The sequence below is a fragment of the Trachypithecus francoisi genome, unplaced genomic scaffold (assembly GCF_009764315.1).
Source record: "Trachypithecus francoisi isolate TF-2019V2 unplaced genomic scaffold, Tfra_2.0 Contig01461, whole genome shotgun sequence".
In the NCBI taxonomy this organism is placed as follows: domain Eukaryota; kingdom Metazoa; phylum Chordata; class Mammalia; order Primates; family Cercopithecidae; genus Trachypithecus; species Trachypithecus francoisi.
The window spans coordinates 14,787,347-14,801,922 of record NW_022681433.1 but is presented as its reverse complement, the minus strand read 5'-3'; the positions used below and the strand labels follow the sequence as shown (position 1 = coordinate 14,801,922).

The 14,576-nt window shown below is 46.2% G+C and overlaps 1 protein-coding gene across 4 annotated transcripts in view; it reads right to left on the bottom strand.

Moving 5' to 3' along the window:
• The window catches only part of FLT1 (fms related receptor tyrosine kinase 1), a 191,338-nt gene extending 177,570 nt beyond the window's left edge, over positions 1-13,768 (bottom strand). Inside the window, exon 1 of one of the 4 annotated variants that reach the window (XM_033236451.1) lies at positions 13,048-13,768. In XM_033236451.1, the coding sequence (XP_033092342.1) occupies positions 13,048-13,111 (64 nt within the window). In that variant the 5' untranslated portion in view covers positions 13,112-13,768. The remainder of the gene's footprint in view (positions 1-13,047) is intronic. The other 3 variants (XM_033236422.1, XM_033236442.1, XM_033236433.1) reach the window with 3 other exon arrangements.
• Positions 13,769-14,576: the final 808 nt, after the last annotated feature.

Here is a 14,576-nt window from a genome sequence, read left to right as displayed (position 1 = left end):
TTGCCAGCTCCTGGGCATATTTCTCCTAACCTCCTCTGCTTATACACACACACACACACACACACACACACACACTTAGAAGGGGAACCAATGAGGAACCATGACTCCTAGAAGGGTCTCAGACCTGGAGAAATGGCTCAGGATATGATTTCAGTCAGTCCAGCCAGTATTTATTGAGTGACTATTATGTGCCAGGCACTGTACTGGATTCACAACTGCAAAGATGGATCAAAAACATTCCTTCTTCTTGAAGGTCTTTCAGCTCTAAGCTGGCCTCTTAGGGGATATTATTTAGCAGTAGAATAGGTGAATACTAAGAAATACGGAAGACAATCTAAGTCAACAAATAGAGATCTCCTGCAAACTGTGTACACTGTGTTTTTAAAGACCCCATCTTTTAGTATAGGAAGTCACACATTCTTCACCAACATAAGTGATATATCTTAGTAAAACTCAGCTAAATTAAAAAATAAGAACACTTATTCAATGATGAACATGTAACACAATGAATACAACCATATCTATACCTCAAAATAAAATATAATGGATTACTTGATGATAATCCCTTGAGCATCTTTAAATGAATGTATTAAAATGTTATAAAATAAAAGTCTTCTACACATGCCTGAACTCAGCTTGGAAACTGGGTATGAATCTAGCATAATGACTGGCTATAAAATTGGGATCAGGAAAATTAAATTTAATATGACTCATGTTTTTCCTCATGAGATTGTGGGAGAAAATACAGCCATCGCCAGGTGTGGTGGCTCACTCTTGTAATCCCAGCACTTTGGGAGGCCAAGACAGGCACGAGTTTGAGACCAGCCCGATCAACATGGAGAAATCCCGTCTACTAAAAATACAATATTAGCCAGCCATGGTGGTGCATGCCTGTAATCCCAGCTACTTGGGAGGCTGAGGCAGGAGAATTGCCTGAACCCGAGAGGTGGAGGTTGTGGTGAGCCGAGATCATGCCATTGCACTCCACCCTGGACAACAAAAGTGAAATTCCATCTCAAAAAAAAAAAAAAAGAAAAGAAAAGAAAAGAAAAAGAGAAAGAAAAGGAAAAGAAAATACAGCCCTCCAAATCACTGGAAGAGGAGTATTTCTTAAACCTCCCCTCGTAAGTTTGTATTTAACATTATCCCAAAATGGTGAATGAATTACTTCAGCAAGGCAATCCTATGTCCATCGGTTTGGACTACAAAGCACATTTAAGAAATAGCAACAATCAAGCAAACTTTAATTCTATATAGTTTAGGATTTTACTCCCTCTAAGAAAAGATATATCTGGATATAGAACCACTAAGTTTAATGTCAGTCCCAAAAGGCTAAAGTGAAGTAGAAATTCCAGAAAATTCATTCCTGTTAGTCTCCTGAATTTCCCATTTGCCTTTTAAGTGACTTTGTGTAGCAAATACTTTGATAGGGAATTTTTCATTGACCAATTTTGAAGACAGAGGATGGGATGGGAGTGTGAGTGGTTGAACCACTTTTAGTTTGTACACCAACAATGTGTGTCAAATATTTCCTAACGCTCAAGAAGTTACAGGTACCCAAAGTCCATTCCAGGGCACTGCAATTACTCAATTTCCACACATATATTTTTCTCTAGTTGTACCAGAATTCCTTATGGAGAGGATTCTGAAGCCATAAAAATTTTCAAAGAATGGCAGAGAACAAAAATCTGATCCAGCAGGAGACATTAAGTGGAAAAAGAGAGTTAGACAATGTTTCCCAAAAAGAACACAATACCATTAATCACAGATGCAATGTTGTTGCCAGCATTTACATTGCCTTTTGAAATTGTTTGCAATCCTCTCTAGTATATCGCTGCCTCCCCATCTGTTTACATACATTTTTAGTTTCTCTAATGCCAACTTAGAGAAAGAAAACAATCCTAAAAATCCAACAGTGTATTTTTACATATATAGCCACCATGTATATTTTTACATAGTATACACACCATTCTATATAATTTCCATCTAAAGCATGTATCTATTTGACCAGACTTTCCAGATTTTCTTTGGAGAGAAAGATAAAACTCCTCAATAGGTGGCAGGATAGGATTTTTCTCAGATTCTGGTAACATGACAGTATTCTGGTTGAAAAAGTGTCCTTCTCCGAGTAACAGGTCAAGAAAGAAGAAGGAAAACACTACTTTCTCCTTCTTGACTTCTTGTAGGTCTATGCTAAGGAGGAGGGAGAGACACACGGGCTACAGGGCTTAAATAAATGCTCCCAGTGTTGCTCACTATACAAGGACTGCCAATCAAACAGGGAAATCAAAGTGACTGATGGGTCACTTTGTTTGAGAAAAAGTCTCTTGGGTGGTTGTCTTTTCTCACAAATATGACAGTTTTTTATTCTAAACCCTGAAAACAAAACTCTTGCCTTTTTCCTTTAATCCCTAGATTTAATCATTCAAGATATTTTGAGTAAACGTTGGTGGAAAGAGTCCCCGTTTTCAAAATTAAAAAGACCTCGGTTTGAATCTTGGCTTGGCTGTTTCATAAGTGGGTGGCCCTCAGCAAGTCCGCAGGGATTCCTCAGTCTTGGGGTTTCAATCCATAAAACAAAGTTACAGATGTGCACGGTAGATGGCTAGGAAGAGACCTGATTGAGTTAACACAGAAAGTGCCCTGTGCTGAGATGTTCAGTACTTAAACTCCTTTCCCTTCCCTGGGGGTCAGTTAATGTCCTCCCCTATCCAATTCAGGTAGCATCTGCCTTCAGGGTCAAACGCACTTCCAGGTCGTTCCCTGAGGTACTTCAGTTTCATTCTGGAAAAGCTGTGAGCTTTCTGGGATCTGAAAGGTGCAGAGGAGCCCACATTGGACTCCTGGAAGCCATCTGTCAGAGGGCAGTCCCAGCTTTTTCCTAGGACCTGCCTGATACGAGATTTTCTAGAATAAAGTGCGGGTCTCATGCTGTTCTTTGTCATCTGAACTGGTTTAAAGTCATATCTAGGAAAGTAGTTTGGAAGTCCACATAAAATCATGTCCTTGACGGCTTTGGGGCTCCTTTTCTGGCTTTAAGTGTTTTGGGCGGTCCTTGAATGCCTATAAGAAAACCCACATGATTAAAATTCTGTCTTATTGGAGATGTGAACAGTGTCTGCCACATACAGCAGTGGAATCTCCCAAGGCCACTTGAAGCTGGAGTAGCAGTGGCTTCTCACATTCTTTGGAGATGGCCAAACTCCAAGGATAGAAGGAGGGAAAGACTAGCACACTCCCCTTGATGCTTTTTCCTTCTCCTCTTTTCATTTAGGTTCGAAGGCATGGCAGGGGGAGCCCTAAATATCGGGTTTGCAAGTCTGTTAGACTCAGATTCAAATAATTCCAGGTTTACTTACCACTTCTGTGGTCTTAGGGAAAGTATTTAATTTACCTAAGCATCAGTTTTTGCATGGTTAAGAGGACCGTACCTCTCGGGACTGAGTCAAATAATATATGTCAACCAATACATATATTGATTGTATAGTCAGTAGGGCTTGGTTGCCTCCTTTCTCCCTCCCCGAAAGCATATCTGTCCCTACAGTCTCTGCACCTCCAGAAAAAGGTGCTAAATCAGGGCCTCTATGATAGGAGTCCCAAGAAGCTGCAGCGCTGCCTGCACTCAGAACCTTGGGGTCAGCTGTCCTCCCTTGCTGGTGTCATGTTAGTCATCAGAGGCTGCTGCCCAGCCTGCCTGCCAGGTACCCAAAACAAAATGTGACGTATGAACAGAAAGCTCTACTCTGGGGCCTGTTTCCTTTAACTCCCAGATACTGTTTAGAAGGGTCAAGGTATTATGTAGTATTTATTGTTATTTACTATTATAAGTTATTTACTGTATTTTCTTGGCCAAACTCCAGCCTAAGAGCTAGACTGAAAAGCAAACATGAAGTGTGAAACAGTGGTGTGGTCCATTGGTGAGGCTGTGCTCCTCTCCACACAGAGGGGCATCTGCTTCCCACCCCTCGAATCTGAGCGGGGCTTGCTTTGACCAATAGAATGTGGAGAACGGTGTTGTAGGAGTTCCAAAACCTAAGCCTCAATACGCCTTGCAGCTTCCACCATTACACTCTAGCAACACCGCTGCCCCCAGGAAAAGGAAGCCCCAGGCCAGACTACTGAATGAGGAAAGATCTCATGAACAGGGAGGCCTAGCACCAAGGACCCAGTTGAAATGCCAGGGACTAGAGATGCATGAGAGAGCCAGGTGAGACTCGAAGGAAAACTACTCAGCTGAGGCTAGCCCAGAGGTCTAAAAGAATCATGAAGCATAATGCACTGTCCTGGTGGGTGACTACGTTTTAGCACATCTTGTTATGTAGCAATAGATGGCAGATCCAAATGGCGATTGTGCCTCAGCCCTGTAGAAACAGTGACTGTGTGGCCGTTCAAGTGTATGCTCTTTCTGTATTTGAAAATAAAAGTGCCAAAGTGGAGCTCATGCAATATTAAGAATTAAATGCTCTACAGGTTACCTTGGATGCCCCCAGGAAGGGGGAAGCAGCTTGAATTCTTGGTGTGTCAGAAGAAGTGTCCCAGGACATGGTTTCACACAATAGGAGGCCAGCTCTATCTCCAGCCAGCAGTAGCTTTTCATAACCGTGGGGACAGAACCCTGGCACATCATGAAAGTCAGGAGGCCACCCTGCCCCAACGGGTAGAATTCAGCCACCCAAGTGGGAGCCATACTGATCCCAGCCCCGGAAATGCAGATACGGAGACCCGGTTGGAGAGGCAATTTTGCAGGCATACTGGAGGAAACCAGGGCTGGACCAAGCCATGGGGGTGCCCGGGACAGGCCAACAGTATGGTGTTTGCTAATATTTACATAGAGGAAAGACTGAGCGCTCCACAGCATAAGGCAGAGAAGGAGGACTATTGTTAGTCTAGACCAGCAATTCACTTCTGCCGCTAACGTACCTACCTCACTCGGCAACACAGTCCCCCTCTCCTCAGAAGGCAATTTAATCTAGACTCACTGATTCAATGCCCTGGCATTTGCTCTAAATATTCTTTCTTGCATACTCCACCAACACATACTCTTCCTGGCAGGAATTCTCGTCGTTTCTTCCACCTTGTCGTATGTCTAGTGATGGTTTAGTGCCTTTTACAGATTGGCATTTGGGCAGGTGCCTCCCATGTGGCCAGGCCTCTCAAACTAGCCCCTGGGCAGAGGTTCTCCAAGTATGATCTCTGGACCAGGCACAACAGCATCCCCTGGGAACTTGTTAGAAGAGCAAATTCTTGGCCCTACCCCAGGCCTACTGAATGAGAAACTCTGGGGTGGGGCCCAGCCAGCTAGTTTTGCAAGCCCACCAGGTGATTCTAATGTGTGATGAAATTTGAGATTCTTAACCTCAGCTGTCCATTGGAATCACCCAGGAGCTTTAAAATTACCTATACCTAGGTCCCTCTCAGGAGTTCATGATTAAATTGGTCAGGGGTACAGCCAAGACCCGAGGATTTTTAAAAGGTCTCCAGATTATTCTAATGTAGAGCCCAGGCTGGAGACCGTGGCCCTAGAGAGAGGCAAAGGCTTTCATAGAAATCACTTGGCAGACTAATTCCTAATTAGGGTTTTGCTAAAGGTTGCCTTGAGTTTAAGTGGTTTTATATTTGTGTATAATAACAGCCAAGGCTTTTCATTTATGCTAGGTTCACCTCAGGCCTCTTTTAACAAAAGCATCTGATAATTGTTGTAGCTCTGCCTGTGTAGACCACATGGGTGGTTCTGTGGCTTGAGAGGAAATCCATTTGTGCCCCTGCCATTAAATAGAAGGATAGAAGCCCAGGCTGAGAAAAAGTGCCTGCGAGCACTGTGATAATCTGTGAAAAGGTAAAAGCATTTGTCAAGACTGGCAATGATGACAAGGAAGAATGTAAGTGCAAATACATTCAATTTCAAGCCAGTAAGAGGCACATGAAATGTGTGATCGGCGGCAGCACAATGCAGCAAGACAATGACACCTCCCTGACAACCAAAAATTCTGCAGGATATTTACCACTGCTGGTTTTTGCCACCAAGTCATTTTCTTTCAGAAGCAAAAGCCTCGTAGAACCGTATGGTTAAAACCTGGCTATTTAATTGCATCTTTACTATTTTCCACCAAATCCATATATTCCAGGACCTTGATCTCGCCACCCATGATTTGGTTAACCATGGTATTCTTCAAGACCACAACCTCTGTTTACTTTGATTACAAGTCTAAGCCAAGTACAAGATTTTGTAAAGAATTTTGAAGGAGGACACAGATGTCCCAGCAGAAGGCGGCATGAGACCAACATGGGAGCCAAAAGAGAGAGATTCCTGGCTGGCCCAGGTCTAGTCCCTTAGTCACACATGTCAAAGTTTATCACTAGGGTATTAGTGAAGAGGAAATGGGACCAGGCGTGGTGGCTCATGCCTGTAATCTCAGCACTTTGGGAGGTTGAGGCAGGTGGATCACTTGAGGCCATGAGTTCAAGACCAGCCTGGCCAACATGGCAAAACCCTGTCTCTACAAAAAATACAAAAAAATTAGCCAGGCATGGGGCACATGCCTGTAATTCCAGCTACTTGGGAGGCTGAGGCACAAGAATCATTTGAACCTGGGAGGTGGAGGTGGCAGTGAGCCAGGATTGCACCATTGCCCTCCAGCCTGGGCGGCAGAGCAAGACTCTGTCTCAAAAAATAAATAAATAAAAATGAAACGAAATGAACCCTGACACCAGAACTGACTTTGGATCCTTTACTAAAATCAAAGCTTCTCGATTTTTAATGAAAAAACAAACAAACACGTGGAGATTTTATTAAAGTATAGGCTCTGAGTCATCAAGTTCCCAGGGGATGCTGATGTTTCTGGGCCTCGGAGCACACAGTGAGAAGGATGTTTTGGAGTACGGTGTGGGCATGCACAGCATGGGCCAGGACGGGGGTGAGGATAGGGAGGCACCAGTTTGAGCCCAAGTCATGGGATTCCAATTTTTAAGAATATGTCTAACACCTAGTAGGGTGGTCCTGCCAGGAACCCATTTACATGAAGCATTGAGGAGACCTCATCCTAAAGAAAGAGGAAGTTAGACAGACCAGTGTGGTCCTATAACCAATGCCCCTATTAAAACAGAGTTGGTTCTGACTGTGGCCAGACCTCTGTCATTCAGGTATGCATCTCAGCCCAGCACCCAAGGACTTGGGTTTGAGTCTAAGAGAGGGCAAAAAAGTCAAACCCTAAAATCTGAGGACTCTGTTCTCTAAAAATTGCATCACACGCTGCAGGACAAGGCTGAAGTGCTTAGCACCTCACCAACAGAGGCTAAGACAGGACTTCTGCAGTGACCAGAGCCTGGCTTTGGTGGCTCAGAGGCCCCAGTGAAGCATTGTGCCCACACAGGAGGGGAGGACATGAGATGGTTTCTCAGAGAGTCGAAGAGCATAGCTGATCTCATACACCTCAACTGCTCACTGAAGAGGACAAATATTATCTGTTGAGAACGGTTGCTGAAAGTAATCCGTTGTAAATGAGGCGAAATGAACAGGCAGGAGCACATTACTATACTGGAATAAATTCATGGAATAAATTTGTATCTGAGATTGCTTCTTTGAAATGATAGTGTGGCTACATATTCATTAATGTACTCATTCATTCCAACACTTACCCAGAGTCTCTGTACAAGGCTTTATATTAGGTACCAGCAGTCTGACAGCTAACACATGGGGTCTCTCCCAAAGAGAAAGGACACAGACACATAAAATCCTAACAATGCAAAGTGAGAATTACTGGAGGAGGGGTACACCGCAGGGTACAGGAGAGCAGAAGAAATGGCAAGTGCTGTCTGGGAGCTACAAGGAGGAGCTCCCAGAGATGGTGATTACTGGGCTGGATCTTGCAAGTAGGGGAGGCGGAGACACAGAGGGAGGGAAAAGGTCTTGCAGGCAGACGAGCAGCATGAACACAGCGATGAAAGTGAAGGCGCCTCTGAAGAAGGGGGAGTAATTTGTTTGACTAGGGTAGAGTTTGTGTAGCTGGAACCCAGTGTGTATGTGTGGAGAGAAGAGGCGAAAGACAAAGCTAGTACCATAAGCCACAAGTATGTAAGCCACAGCTGTTCAGAAAAAGGATGCCAAGTGCTCGTAAGGAAAGTTAATCTTCTCATCAAATCTCTCGGCGTGCTACTAAGCAGCCATCATTTTGATTCTTAGTTTAAACCCCTTATGTGCTTTAAGAAAATAGAAGAAAACTTCATATTAAAAAGATGTCATTTCGAAAGAAATTTTAGCACTGTAATAATGATAGTCAATAAATATTTGAACATCTGTCTTCCGTTTAGGGAAGAGGAAATACACCAGTGAAGAAGAGATCTTGTCTGTAAGCAGGAACATCAGGTTCTGTTCCTGGGCCTGCCACTAGCCAGCTGTTGACCTTGAAAAACAGCACTGGCCTCCTCTGGGCCGGTTTTCCCATCTCTGGCACGAGTAGATGAGGTCTATGAGGTTCCATCTAGCTTTTACAACGTGCGTGTCTGTGAGACAAGATCAAGTCCCTCAAAGAGCTCAAAACTGAGGAAAGGAGCAGCAATCAGAAATGGCTTTCAGGCATCCAGCTTTACCAAGACGGATGGGAAATCCCCAGGAATTCTTGACATCTCCCCACATCCGCCCCTGCGGCAATGCAGGAAATCTAGTCCACTATCTTCAGTAGACTCAGTGCAACTGTTTCCTTAATGAACCCCCCTGCAGCCCCGTGAGCTAAGTCAGAGGCTTTCTTTTCAAGCCCTCCCTCAAATACCCCATTCCTCCCATTTCCTTCCCTTCCCTCAATCTGGTATAAAATCCAGCAATTTAATCAGCAGCATGCAATTTCCACAGCACCCAAGAGTGCGAGGAACCACCAGTGATCCTGGAAAGCGTCTGGCAGGAGATCTTGTCATTTCTTACAAGCCTCTCCTGTAGATGAAGGCCAATGGAGCAGAATGGGCTGTTCGGTTCTACCAAATTGCTTAAACCAAATGCAGCAGATGGTCTATGCTTTTAACTACTCACAGTAATATATTTTTACTTAAAAAAAAAAAGTCTGATATGACTTCAGATGCCCTTCCTCCCCTACCTGCAATGACAAACGCACTGAAAAATGATGATATTTACTTAATACCCAACACACCCCTAACTGTGAGATCCAAACCAAGAACTGGACACTCCTGGTCTCTACTAACACCAGCAGGCTTCGCTTTTAACATTCACGTGCCAAGATAACTTCTCTCGCTTTCTCTCCATTCTTATCCCCACCCACATACACATCTCAGTTTAAAGCACTACAGTAGCTACTTACTCTGTTATTTGTTCTTGTCTTGCCCAACTGCCCAAGCCAGGTCAAACATCAGCCATAACTCTGCTGTGTAGATCGCAACAGGCTGTATAATCTTCCTCAAGGACATTACATTATTTTGGTCAATATGAAACCATTTTTTTTGTAGCACATCACTTTCAACTTCCATATTAAACAAATTTGAAGTAGATTTATAAATGTCTCAATCATTTTTGGAAAGAACAAAGTAATTAGTTTGTTTCTTAAAAAGTCACGTAAAGTAGGCTCAATCTTAAATAAGGAGTTTAGTATCCCTGTTAAAATCTGGAACTTTTTAAAAAAAGAATAAAGCCATTTTGAAGCAAATAAGTGTTAGTTTTTAAAATTCAAGAAATAAATAGGGGTTTAAAATGACTGCTATCCTTAGAAGAGTTAATGCAACTAGAGTTTTGAGGGAGCATCTACTTTATAGAGTTATACATTCTACTAGTAAAAAAAGTCCAAGAGAAAGATGACTGCTGGCTTGGGCATCCTCTACCAGCCCATCTCTTGCAAAACAGCCTACACAAGGCCAAACTGACAGGCTGTTTAGGTACATACTACTAGAGAAAAAGAAAGTTTAATGTGATTAGCAGGGGAAACCCAGTTCATCCTAACAGCTCCAGCATCATATGGTTTCTCATTCACTCTACATACAAATATAAATAAGGTGGGGAAGAGAAAAAGAGAAAGACAGACACGGTGTCCAGGCCATTTCTTGGAATCATTAATTGAATTTTGGAGTCAGAAAAGGGCCTTAGAAATCAACCACCTATTCTAACGTCTTCATTTTACATACGAAAGCAAAGTACCCACTTGGTGATCATTAGAAAAGAAACCAGATAGCCTATTATAGAATTTCTAACAGGGAAATTTAAAAAATGGAACAGAGTGCTAAAATATAAAGTAAAAATATTTGAGAAACTGGAGTAAGTAGTCACCTACAGCTCATTTGTAACATGATGCATCAGTTGGAAAACTATGTAGGCTGCCAAAGCTCCTAAATAATTAGTATTTCGAATATGCAATTTAGACCAAAAAAAAGTGCAGCTTCATAAAACCTTGGAGAAAACAACAAAAATTGTTACAAAAAATTAACTTTAAGAGATTTATTACATTCAATTTGAAATAGGTATTTTCATGTACACATTAATATTATTAATGTGGACTTCCTTCACAAAATTCACGATTTCAGTATTTCCACTTAGTTACAGTAAATTGTAAATGTTAGCTGTTCAAGAACTCAAGAAATATGAGGACAAAGAAAAAGATCTGTAGCTTTCATCCAGGCTGTGATACCTTAAAAGTAGGAAATGAGACTTAGAGCTGGAGAAAGAGTACTGGTATCCTTTACAGAGAAAGAGCAATAGAGAGGACTTGAAAGTATCTGAATTATTAGCATCTTTTTATTTCCCAGAAGATCTGGAAGAGGTAAATAAACTCTTTAGAGGGGAAAGGCATGATCTTTTTGTATTACTGAGCCTCTGGTTATTTTACATCTCAATGCATGTGCACACCAGGCATGCACACACACACAATATTAATAGCTGATAAGCATTCAAAGATTACATAGCACCTGAAGGAAAGCAGACCCAGGTTCATAATGATGCAAGAGAACTCTGCAGGGCGGAAATGTGGCTTCTTACTAGACATTGCTTCCCGGATATGCAGCCCCTCAGTTGAGCATGAAAGCCCTGATGCGGTTTGTAAAGTAGGTGGTAGCTGATTGTTTTACTGTGAGATGCTTGTTAACCAGACAGAGAAACTATGGGTTTTCAAAAGCACCCATGCTGCAGACTGAGCTAACATGAGCTAACAGAGTATTCTGTTAACTGTCAGGTAAAGAGGTTCTCACCTTGCCAGTGTTAGTCCTTTCTTCCAAAAAAGGGCAAATAAAAAAAAAAATCAGAGTTCGAAAACTGCTGCCCCATTTCAGTAAATTATAATCTAAGAAAAACCACAAGAGGATCCCAATCACGTTTCTGTCAAGTTTCCACCGATCTAAGATGGTCCCAATTACAAACAAAACGATGCTTCACTAAAGTCAGCATGTTTTTGAAATAAAGATATATATATATATGTGAAGTAGAAAAACTAATAAATCACGTACTTTTCCCTCCATAATTTTAGATTCATGTAATTTACCTAGATTTATCTTTACATAATAGTCGAGTGAGGTATTTAAATTCTCTAAGCAATTATATTTTAATACAAGTGACTTTTCAAAACAAAAAATGTATTTGTGAAATAGAAAATACAACATTTTATTTAATATGGTTATGTTAGCATCTTTCCCAACCTACAGTGACTTCTCAGAAGTTACTACTTCGCCCTGTCTCCGGGTTTAGTAGTTTCACCAATCTAATTGGAACTATTACTTGTTACTTGGAAACTGACGGTCTAGTTACTCTTCCCACTGAGAAAGAATATTTAACTATTACTGCTTTTTGGGTTTAACAAGCTTTCTTTTTTTGTGGTGGTGGTTTTAATATGCTCCATCTTATTGACTTTTCCTCCCGGGAATCATTGCAATGATTTATTTTATACTACTGTATTTTATTTCATATTTTACCTTTTCTCCACGATGCTTAAAAGAAAGGCGCTCCGAAATCTGGCTCTCTGCGCCCAGGGGAACGAGGCACAAGGCTCCGCCACTCAGCCCCACTGAGCAGAGACTGCGAGTCCGAACCCTCAAGTTCCTTGGGGCTTTGACTCCTCGATGGCGGCGGTCTAACTGCTGGTAAAACCCCCGGCCCCTGACGGTTCCACCGCCCGTCTCCCAAACGCCCAGCGAAGGCTGACTTAGGTGGCGGGCGGACCTCACCGATTCCTCAAACCGCATGGTTTGGTCAAAATCGCCCGCCCTCTCTTCGCTGGGATTTTAAAGGCTAGGCTTGTAAGTCAGTAACTTAACAGTATTTGGGCCCTGGGCTGCCCTCGTCGGTCAGGGTCACTGATGTCGGCGACACGGGCTGGACCGCGCACCCCGCCTGCTCCCGGCAGAGGCCCCACCCGGGTGGCTGAGCGCAGCGCACTGGGGCCCCGCGGTCCGCGCGCGGCTGGGAGGAGCGGGCGCTCACCGCGCGTTCCCCGGGACAGTCCGGCTCGGGGGCCCAAGCGGGTCATGAGATGCCGGCGCTGGCCCTCTCCTGAGTTCCTCCTGCTCCCCGCAGGCACGCGTCTCCTCCAAATCGGCTCCCCTCCTTCACTCTCGTGGCGCGAGGTCGCGGCCAGTACCCCATATCACCAACGCCCCGGCCTCAGCCCAGCCTCGGGCAGCCTGGCAGCCATTCAGGAACCTCTGCTCCCGGCTCCGGGCGACCCCGTGTATCTGCGCCAGGCCGCCTGGGAGCGGGCTCTGGGTGCCAGGCAGGTCCAGGTGCGTGGGGCTCCTAGTCCCCGGGGCCTCGGCAGTGAGACCCCAACCCGACAGCTGGATAAGGGATCGGCAACCCTGTCGCAGACAGACAGCCCCAGCGCGGACCCCGTCTGAGCGCTGATGCTCGCGGGTCCAGGCCAGCCACTCCCCGAGGCGCTCCCTCGGAAAAAGGGCGCAGCGGCCCCAAGCGTGCCCGCTGCAACTAGTGTCCCAGGTTCTCGCCGTAGCCAGCTTCTCGGGGCTGCAGCCCTGTCTCCCCGCGTGCACCCCGCCCTGGCCTATGAGGCTCTGCCCTCCGGCCGCCCCATCGCAGCCCGCCTCAGGCCCCGGGCCCCGGCCGCGCCTCACCTGTGAGAAGCAGACAGCCTAGCAGCGCGCACAGCAGGACCCCGGTGTCCCAGCAGAAGACCATGGTGAGTGCGACGCGGCCTGCTCGCCCAGTGCCCGCGCTCCCCGCGGCCAACGACCTGGCCGCCCAAGTCCTTCCTCTCGTTCGCCGCCGCCGCCGCCGGACCCGCGCCCCGAGCGCCCGTCTCGCGGCTCCAGCCAGGAGACAACCACTTCCCTGGGTAATCCTCGCCGCCAGGCGCCCGCTGGCCGCTGCGCCTGAGTCCCGGAGCCCACTCCGAGCCGCCGCCGCTGCTTGGGAGGAGCGGAGAAGAGTGTCCGCCTGGCGCGCTCCGAGCCTCCCGCGGACCTCGATGAAGAGGAGCCGAGGGCGGGGGCGATTTATAACCTTTCCACAGCCCACTTCCTACCCCGGCACCTCCTTCTGGTGACGTCAAGGGGTCCCCCACCCCTCATCCGCCTCCCCACCTACCCTCTTCTTCCTCCCAAGCTCGCTTCCCTGCGGCTACGGAGAGGGGCGGGGGCCGACGAGGGCGGGTGGCCCGGGGCCGAGCGCGCGTGGGGAGGTGCTGGCGACGCGGGCCCGGGAGCGCGGCCCCGGCAGGTTCAGGGTCTTTGCTCCGCGCCCTCTTGCCCTTGCCCCTCCTCCTGCCCATCGCACTCAGGAAATCCTTGCAGACTCCCTCCACCCGGCTTACTCAGCTCTGGGGGCCGCCCGAAACTGGGGAAGGGACAAGGCTGAAGCTCCGCCGCCCGGCCCTAGGGGCGGAAAGTCCGATCCAAGGGAAGCTGGCCGCGCCTCCGCGACGGTGTTTTTGGCACCGAGGACTGAGGCGCAGTCCGCCTGTCTCCCTTTGCCTGCTCTTCCCGCGCTGTCCCGCCGCTTCTGACCCCGTCAGACTGTCCCGAGAAGTCTAGGAAGGCACCGGAGACCCTCGGCACAAGGCACTGAACCTGGAGCGCCCGAGGGGAACTGACGCTTGCCTGGCACCTTTGGGAAGACTGCGAAACAGCTCAGGTCCCAGGGGAGCGTGTCCGTGTCTTTTTCGGCCGCATTGATGCACCCGCCCAAGTCATTTCCTCAATCTTCTGCTTCCTAGAAGCAAAACAAGGAATAACATTATGATACCTTTAAAAAGCTGAGGCGTGAGGCTGCTCCTGCAACTTGGAAGCGCACAGCACTTGCACTTTATTTCCTCAATGCTCGAAAAAGAAATCCTTCTGGTGGCAGCTTGCTACTCAAGATGAGTGACTCTGACCACAACCGAGTGAAATTAACTTGAGGCACTAGATCATTTGCTATGACACTAATTCCACGTTGTTCCTCAATTATGTTTCCATTACCTCAAAGGCTGAAATCGTCCTGGGCTGCACGGAGCAGCCCAGTCTTGTCTCTGTAAATACCGCAGATTTGAAAAATAGTCCTATTGGAACCCGTCAGAGGGACATAGTACAAGGGGCTGTGATGGCACTTGAACGGAGCCAGCGACTCTTCCTGAAGGACTGGACTACCTCCCCGCCTGGGAAGG